Source organism: Crocodylus siamensis, chromosome 9 (assembly GCF_052110815.1).
Source record: "Crocodylus siamensis isolate JL-2025a chromosome 9, ASM5211081v1, whole genome shotgun sequence".
Taxonomy (NCBI): Eukaryota; Metazoa; Chordata; order Crocodylia; family Crocodylidae; genus Crocodylus; species Crocodylus siamensis.
The window spans coordinates 44,245,954-44,255,206 of record NC_143403.1 but is presented as its reverse complement, the minus strand read 5'-3'; the positions used below and the strand labels follow the sequence as shown (position 1 = coordinate 44,255,206).

Below are 9,253 nucleotides of genomic sequence, written 5' to 3'. Positions count from 1 at the left end.
GCTTCAGGCTGAGATTTTTCTCTTTTTCCTTCCTCTGCTCTCTCTACTTTGAAGGCAAGATGCTTTACCTCAAAACGGTGCTGCTTAGTTGGGGTTGCAATGCCATTGGAGTTGGTGGCAGCCAGCTCTTCCCAAGTCTCAATGTCAGCATCTGTTTTCTTGAGGTATGCTTTAAATGTATCCTACTGCATTGCCTCTGGCCACCATGAGAAATCAGGCTGCTACTAAGCTGGGAGCAGAGCAGTTTTGGGAGTCAAGAGTTGGGTAACTGCACACAATGTCCAGTCCAGTGAAACTGATGCTTGAGAATCACTGACTCAATGCTTGTAACATTGGCTCGAGCAAGGATGCTGGCATTTGTTCAGTCATCTTCCCATTTGATGTGGTGGATTTTTCAAAGGCATCGTTGGTGATACCTCTCCAGGCTCTTTGAGATGATGACAGTAGGTCACGCATGTTTCATACCTGTAAAAGAGAATGGGAATGATGAATGCATTGTAGACTTGGATTTCGATGTCTTTCCAGGGATTGCAACAAAAGCAATGCTAAGGATTCTCAGTGTAAGGCTCCTGTGCTGCAGCCTGGGTCAGCTCTGTAAGGCTCAAGCAGGTTTCTGCCCTGCAGCCCTTATTAAGTGCGCTGATGCAGTTACTACTAATCAAGACCAGCTCAACTGCAACACCTTCCTTCTGATTGGTTCTGGAGCTGTATTTATGGGACTCCTCCAGCACCTGTTTATTTGTGTTACCCAAGTGCCATAGGCCCTAAGGCCCACCCAACTAACTAGTGGCCCGCACGCTGTGGGGCCAGTGAATGAATAACGCAACGAAATGCTTGGGACAAGTAAGACAAAAACAGGGTGGAAGTGTCATGTTGGTCAAAGGGTCAGAACATGAACATAAGTGCGCCTGAGGGGGACAATGAGCACAGTCCCCTGCGCTGCACCCTCAAAGGCATCCAAGCAGCCGGTGGATGCTGCCAAGTGGTGCTTTGCCCAGAACATGCACAGATGAGTGAAAGGAAAGCGGCCCTACAGCCCCTGGGCACCTTCCCAGCTAGAGCCTCCTTCCTGGTCATGTACAGGGCCCACTTGGCCAGGGCCAGGAGTACGTTGACCGTGAGGTCCCAGGACTTTGTGGGTTTGCAGATGGGGTGCCCAAAAATAAAAAGGTGGGGGGGAGGTGGAGATGGAGGGGCTGCAGTCTGCCACACTTGAGTGTCATGGGTGCCAGGGTCTCCCTCTGCCCGCAGAAGGGGCAGGAGACTGGGGTGTCTGAAGCGCACCACATACACGCCCTTGGCAATGGCTGCATCGAGGAGCCACCAGCTGAGGTCCCCTGTGACTCATGGGATGAGGGTGGAGTACAGGCTCAGCCAGTGGGGTGCCCAAGTTATGCCCTTGCTGAGCAGGTCCCGCCCCTTGGTGTCTGGGCATGACGCGAGGGTGGCATGGTGGATCGTGCGGCACACAAGCGTATAGAGGTGGTGGCAATGGATGGTGGAAAAGCAGACTGGTTCGGTGTCCTCCAGCTGGCTCAGGTGGTGAAGTGGGGAGCACCGTGAGGGCAGCTGAGGCATCAGCTCCACAACAAACTCTAGTGGGCTGGAGGACACCCGGGGCCGGGGCGGGGGCAGGTACCGCCACCATGCAGGACCTGGTTAACAAAGGCAAGGGCATCGGGAGATAGGACAGATTCCAGCACCTCAGCCTTGCTGCACAACACTCATCTTCAGTCTCTGAACAGCTCCTGTTGCAGCAACAGCTGGTTTCCCTGGTTCCTGACCCTGCCTTTGGCTTGCTTCTGGATTTCAGTCTTTGGATTCTCCGGGCAGACCTGTTTCCTAACTCCTGACCCTGTCTTGCCTTACTCCTGGACTTCACCCTGTGGATTGCCCTTTCATAGTTTCATAGTTTCATAGTAGCTAGAGTCGGAAGGGACCTAGGTAGATCATCTAGTCCGACCCCCTGCCTTAGCAGGAAAGAGCACCGGGGTCAGATGACCCCGGCAAGGTGCTCATCTAACTACCTTTGGATTTGGTAACTAGGTTTCTGATTCCTGGCTTCTGACCCTGGCTTGGCTTTTTTGGCTTCTGACCCTTACCCCTGCAACTCCTACCTCCATGCCCAACTCTACCCACTAGGCCAGCTGGCCTGGTGGATCATGACACTCACAGCCAAATCTCTTCAAGACCAAGGTCTATAAGTATTTCCAACAGTGTTTCCATGAAGGGCTGTCTGCCCTGTCCACAAATGAAGGTAACATTGAGGAACTCTGGGAGGAATTTAAAGCCACTTTCCATATGGCCTGTGCTGAAGTGATTTGCTACACCTGTTGACATCAAGACTGGTTCAATGAGAATGATGCTGAGATTCAAGCCCTGCTCAACTGGAAGAGAAGGGCTCAGTCTGCTTAGCAAGATGACACCTTATCTCAGCAGAAGAAGGAGATGTATCAGCTCCTCAAAGTTGAAGGTCAGAGAAGGATCTGGGAACTCAAAAATCAGTGGTGACAAAAGAACGCCAAGGAGATCCAGCTCTATATTGACAGACATGACATGCATAGCTTTTTCCAGACAATGAAAGCCATCTGTGACTCAACTCCCCATAGTCCTATTTTCCTGCAATCGCAGGATAGTTTGACACTCCTCAAAGACAGTGAATCTATCCAACCTAGATGGAAAGAGTACTTTGTGGCATAACCTAGATGGAAAGAACCATGAGTCAACTGTGATAGACACCACTCTCAAGTTCATTCCCCAACACCCTGAAAGGGGAACCCTTTCCTAGAAAAAAATATGATGAGCTACTAGGTTGTCAACTAATTTCAGCAGTGGTAATTAGCTAAGCCATGGTGCTGTGCACACATACTGCCACTGCTTCTGGTTCAGGAGGTAGAGCACATGAAATGGCGCTACTACCTGGCCCCAGGATAAGCTTTTGGAGCAGACATACTGAAGCAGAAGAGTAGGCCACATGGTTAGAACATTCTGCTAATACTATTCCTCAGCTAGAGCAAACATTTGGCTTTGCTTATTGGATTCAACTACTCACAAAGGACATGTGTCCTGATGTCATGTGCCAGTCAGTTATCCAAGTGGCAGCAGAGACAGGAGGTTTAGATAGGGATGATCCAGCTTTGAGCAGAGGGTTGGACTAGAACTAGATGACCTCCTGTGGGCCTTCCAGCCCTTTCTTTTCCATTATGCATGTCCTTATAGGGCATGAAAATGAATATGGTGAGAGAACAGCATGCTTGCTCTAAAACAGTGGTCTCCAAAGTGGGGTGCACGCACCCCAGGGGGTGCGCAAGATGATCCATTGGGGTGTGGGAAGAAAATATTAGAACTTCTATTTGTATTTCTATAAATATACATATATTGGGGGGTGCGTGCTCAAAAATCTTTTACTGATAGGGGTGCGCGATCAAAAAAGTTTGGAGACCACTGCTCTAGAAGATGGGTGTTTGTGTGCATGTGTGTATAGTAGATAGTAATTTAACTAGCATTCTGTGTTCACATTTTACATTCCTCTCAGATACAAGACGAAGTAGGAACCTAGGGTTTCTCTGGAGACAGAGCTGTAAGTGTAAATGCAGTCACCTGTGATGTTTTGGTTGCTGGTAAAGTGACCCAGCCATATCTTCTGCCTCTGTACTAGTTGGGTCCTTTTCCCTTTGTTAAGTATAAAATTCTTGTAAGGCTTTCTAACATTTTTATATTACTAGTGACTTTAGGTTCATCATAGCAAACTTTTATTTGGGAATTATATCATTTTCTACATCACTATTTGAAAAGATGATGGGGTTTTGAATCCACAAAGGAGAGAAAAATACTGGAGTCACAGTCAATGCACAAATAATGGGCCCTTTAAGGCTTGGGAGCTTGTTTGCTTTCCACTGGAACTATATAAGCCTGCCAGTGAGGTAAATGCGTCAGTTCAGACTGGGCAGCAGAATAGATGGGAGCTTTGTCTTAGGGAGTCGTACTGGCCAGCTCTGAGGAGAGGCACCATTCCTGGATACGTTGAGGGTCAATGCCCAGTAACTGAAGCTGTGGACAACGGAAAAGGTGGAATCCTAGGATAGGGAATACAGCTGATGTATCCTGGAAGACTGAGGTAGGAGATCATCAGAAAACTGTTTTGTGCTATGGGGGTTTATTGGGGCTGTTCTCAGAGCGATTCAGGACCTGGAAGGAGAGTATGGGCCCGGGTACTTCCTCTTCAACCTCACCCAGCATGAGGGAATACATGGCTGCCACCAAGCAGAGTATCTAAAGCAGGCTTGTCATCCATGCAGCCCGCCAAGGCATTTTCTGTGGCCTACAGTGCTGCAATAGGAAACGAATAATTTTTGCCCCTTGTCCCTCCCCCAGCCCCTCAGCAGCTTCCTAATGGCTGCTGAAGGGCTGGGGAAGGGACAAGGTTCCCACAAGCACCGCGTCAGCAACATCAAGCTGATGTGGTGCATGTGGGAAGAGGAGTGCAGACGTGGCCCGCCTCCTCCTGTTCCCAGCATCCACATGGGGAAGCCACCGCTTCCCGGCCTGAGCAACTCACCGCTCCCGCCTGCAGGCAAGAGACAGCCCAGCTTGACCGCCCGGCCTCAGGTCACTGACAGAGGCGGAGCAGCGCGGGCAGGTGCCTCCTCCCGCCGGGCAGTCAGCATTGGCCGCACTGCGGAGGGCGGCCCCGGGCTTGGGCGGAGCTTGTGCTTGCTGCACCCTGAGGTGCCACCCGGCCCCAGCTCCAGCTCCCTCCAGCCTGGCACGGTGCAGCAATGTGGACCTGTGTAGGCAGTGTGGCAGCCGGGCTCGCCCTCGTCATCTGCCTCTGCCGCCTCCTGCCCGGCCAGGGTGCCATGGGTAGGGCCAGGCTGGGCCAGGGCCAGGGTCAGGGTGGGAAAACAGCGCCTCCCCCGGGGCCGGGCCGGTGACTGTGGGCTCCCACCACCTGTGTGTGTGGGGGCGGTCCCTGCCTTCCACAGTCCTGGCCCAGTGTCCCTCACTGTTTCTACCTCCAGACCCCAGTGCCCCAGTGTGTGGGGCATGGGGGGGCCCAAGTAGCCCTTTGCAGGCTGGAACTCTGCCAGCCCACAAGAGAAAAGCCACAGTTATATGTTTTTCTCCTTTAAAAGAGAACCCACTTTTAAAGTTTGCTCATGACCCTTTCATTGGTGGCAAAGGTCACATGACATCACTTCCTGATGTGATACCACTTCCTGTGAGGTCTTTGAATATGGCTTGCTAGCCCACGGGGTGATAAAAAGTTCATGATCTGGCCCCAGATTCAAAAAGTTTGGACACCCCTGATCTAAAGCAAGTGATAAATTCATGCAAACTACAGCAGAGATGATTGCTGCATGTTGAAGAAATTGCAGTGAACAGCCTGGGAACTACACAGGTGGCAGTGTCCACCTCCTGACCTGTCACAGAGAGTTAAAATCGATCATAAAATGAAACTAGGAGTAAGTGCAAACATTTCCAAGAAATAAAATATCTAGATCAAAGTTTATTAAAGCTTCTGTAAATTATGTTACCAAGGCAAAATATGATATGGATCTGGAGTACCCTTTCTTGATCAGTACATCCATGCAGCGACTGTACTTCCATGCAAACGGCAGTGTGAACTGAAAGGCAGAACCAAGCCAGAAGTTATACCTCGGCTACAACATAGCCATGAAAGAGCTGATTCAGCTATGATGCAAAGCACAAAATGCTTGACTGAGAAGGGCAAGTGTCATAGAAAAAGTCATTTCTGAACTAGATTGTGACTTAAGACAACTAAAATGTTAATGTGATTTAAACTTCTTTAGATGCCATACATCTGCTGTAGAATAGTCTGTGGTTACGTCATTACACAGGACAGAGGATCCTAAGCTGTGGCCTGCAGATCACCATGGTCTGCCAGGCCCTGGTAAGTGGTCTGGAAACAGAACTCTCCTTCCTCCTGGTTAATCAGGCCACAAGTTCTGGCTCCAAAAGTTTTGGAGCCACTGCCATAGAGAAACCAGAGGAACAATATTTTTTTCTCTTAAAAGAAAAGCTGGTATTTTTTTTAGCTCATTTTTCCTTTGTGAGAATGGGATTATATTGAGTGCTGTATACTCACTTCCACCCATCTAAGTAGTTTTTCCTGAATGTATTTGTTATCTTTAAACTTCTTTGTGTTAAGCAAATCAGCAACAAACTCTCTTGGTGTGATCTGCAGGGTCTAACATAAAACAAAGTCTTGTAAGTCAACCTCTGCCCCCAAGTAGTACTCTTTTCCAGCATCTGCCAATGAGTCTTAGCCTCATTCTTGGTGAAACTAAGCTCTGGGCAAAGAACAAACCAAGTCTCTCCTTTGTCCTGAGAGATTTTTAATATGGAATTCCATAGCCCAAGTGAGGGCTGTAACCTCTGAACCCCTGGGTAAAAGGCTCTTCTTCATCAGGCACCTCCTTTTGAAAGGTCACTCCTCATCTTGGTTTTTAAAGAAAGTCCTGAGGTCTCTGCCTAAAGATCTACAGGACAGGGTCCATGGCTACGAATCACTATTAGAGCTATATGTTTAGGCCCCCGTGACTCCCAGAGGCTCAAGTCCTGCCAAATTCCCAGCTTTTCCTACTGGCCATCTTAGGAAGCTTTCTAGTCAGTGGGCTGGCTGTTAAGGCTTCTAGGGATGTGATTCCTCCCCCCGCCCCTTCTTATGCATGTTAAAGAGACCTGGGCTCCCAACATAGGGCTGTGTATTCCCCTAGGTAGCAGAATCCCTATGTCAGGCACTGTGGTATGTAAGGATATGTTTCCAGCATATCCACAGTGTGTCCACACAAACAAGGTCCCAACCCCAGAAATAGGCCAAAGAAGCCACCTCATGCTTCAGTGCACTTTAGGGCAGCTGCTAGGGATGACCTTGAAATGTTTCCATGTTTGGAGCATACAAGTGAAATTGGGTAGGAAGAGCCTGTTTGGGACACGTTGCTGCCATGGTATAGATCAGGGGTGGGCAAAATACAACCCATGGGCTGAATCTGGCCCACCAAGGTATTTTATCTAGCCCATCCACTGTGGGCCCCTTGGCTCTGCCTGGCCCAGGCACGGGGGACAGCCCAGGTCCTGGCACGTGCTGCCAGTTCTGCCATCCCTGAGCATGCAACAGAGCTGGGGTGATGTGGCAGTTGGACTCCATTTCCTAGCAGATTCAGAGGCTGGGATCATGGGGAAGTGACAGCATGCTGCTGTGCAGGGAGTAGATATTGGCTTTGCCCTAGGCCCAGGCCCCGGCCCCAGCCTGTGCCGTCACCGCCCTGCAATCCCAGCCCCAGGCCTGCCCACCTGCCCATCCTGATCCCAGACACCACTCCCCACCCACCCGCAGCCCCATCCCATTCACCCAGGCGAGCATGCCCTGCCCACAGGGGTCCCGGGCTGGTCTCCATGAAGACTCCATCTACTGCCCCCAAATTAGTCTAGTAATCTATTGCTTAGGGAGTTTTGATAAGCTGTTCCAGACTGGGTTGGGAGAGAGGGGGAAGATGCCAACGCAGCCTGCAACAGCTCACCAAAACTCCCTAAATGGCCCTCCAGCCCAAATAACTGCCAACCCCTGCTACAGGTGAACCCTAAGTCTCCCTTGCCCTAAGTAACTTCAGGAGCCTGAGAAGAGATGGAGCCACTGGAACTGTCAGGAAATCATACTTACCCAAAGCCTGTTCACTAGGATCACAACTTTGTCTGTGATTTCCTTGGGATCCTTCTGACTGATTGAATTCAGGATGATGTCAGTCAGAAAGCAGTGGCACATCCTAGCATAGAATATCTCTTCATGTGACAGAGCAAAACTTAGGAAAACGATATCTAGAAGGAAAGTTTCAAATAGCAGAGCATTAGAAGACCTATTTCTGAGTGCTGGCTTCCTCAACTAGCCAAATCCTAGCCTCTTTATTTGCATTCTCTGATACACTGCCACTCCAGAATCCTGCTATACTCAAGAGTCAGAACTTGGGGAGGGATTAACATATTTCAAGACCTGCCTTCTCAAGTGTTGTGGAAAAATGAAAATGCTGAGTAGGCCTTCCCATAGGCATTCACAGTGGCCCATATTTAATGTAAAGCCTATTGATGTACAGCTACCTCCAGAGCAGCTACATTGATTTAACTACAGAGATTTCTCCTGGTAGGCTGATGGATAGTCATGTGCATGCATGCCTACTCCCAGCAGAATAAGGAGAGGAGGGGTGCTCCATGGATTTCCCCTCTGTACCTCCTTCAAGACATGAAGGGCAGGTAGTTACAATTAGGGGAGCATCTCATACAGATGACAAGCAAATAAATGAGTGGCTATGGGCCACATGCTCAAAGGTACTGAGGTGCCTAAGTTTTCCTGAGATCACCTATTTCAATAACAGTTAGTTATAGTTCAAACTAGTCATGCACCCAACTCATTGTAAGGTTAGTTAAAGCTGCTCAGTTAGATGGGTTTTTTCTGGACTGTTAAAACTATAGATTATTTATGATTGTTACTACAGGATCAGAGTTGCCCATGCCTGAGTCTGCTTGAACCTTTTCTAGGGTCAAACACATACAATGGTCTTTCAAATTTTTCAAAGCAAGGGCTTAATTCATTCAACCAAAAGAAACTACCAGTAATTGAGTTGCCTCTGTAATGCTTCTATTTTTCTCTAATGAATACAAATGTGTTGCCTGTAACTCCCAGCAGAAAACAGACATATAAAAGCTTTACTAATTTTACCAAGAAATACGGGTCTATAAATAGAAAGAGGATTTAGGTTCAGCAGTGTAATGCTCAACCTGTTGCCTACACAATGGAACATTCAGTGCCAAGTTAGGCATCCAGGCTCCCTATGCAATGCATGGGTAGGCAAGAGCTGAGCAAGTGGTTGAGGATCTACATTTTTGACTGAGCAACTGAAAGTGGCAGTTGGGATAAGACCCTTGGGCATGTCCCCATGAGCACTCATGTGTGGTCTGCAGCACCTCAAAGACATCTGAGATGCTGCAAACTGCATGTAGTGCATGTGCACCTGTGCTCCATGCTGCTAACTTGAAGCACAACAGGGTTTTTTTGACACCAGGAGATCCCAGTGTCAAAAAAAATGCCACCAAAAAAAGCAGCGTGGCACAATGCAGCAGTAGCATGCACCACCAGAAACTGGAGTTTAACAGGCTGGAGCCATACTCTGGCTGCCAGCCAGGCTCTGAGTGGCTGGCTTGGCACCGTTGCTGCCCCAGGAGGCCCCTAGGACTCCAG

General features: G+C 49.1%; 1 protein-coding gene across 1 annotated transcript in view; it reads right to left on the bottom strand.

Annotated features, from left to right (window-relative positions):
• Positions 1–5,528: 5,528 nt before the first annotated feature.
• The window catches only part of KCTD19 (potassium channel tetramerization domain containing 19), a 92,048-nt gene continuing 88,323 nt past the window's right edge, over positions 5,529–9,253 (bottom strand). Inside the window, exons 15-17 of the mRNA XM_090063950.1 lie at positions 7,685–7,839; positions 6,110–6,211; positions 5,529–5,627 (exon numbers count right to left, since the gene is read on the bottom strand). Of these exons, the coding sequence (XP_089920076.1) occupies positions 5,529–5,627; positions 6,110–6,211; positions 7,685–7,839 (356 nt within the window). The remainder of the gene's footprint in view (positions 5,628–6,109; positions 6,212–7,684; positions 7,840–9,253) is intronic.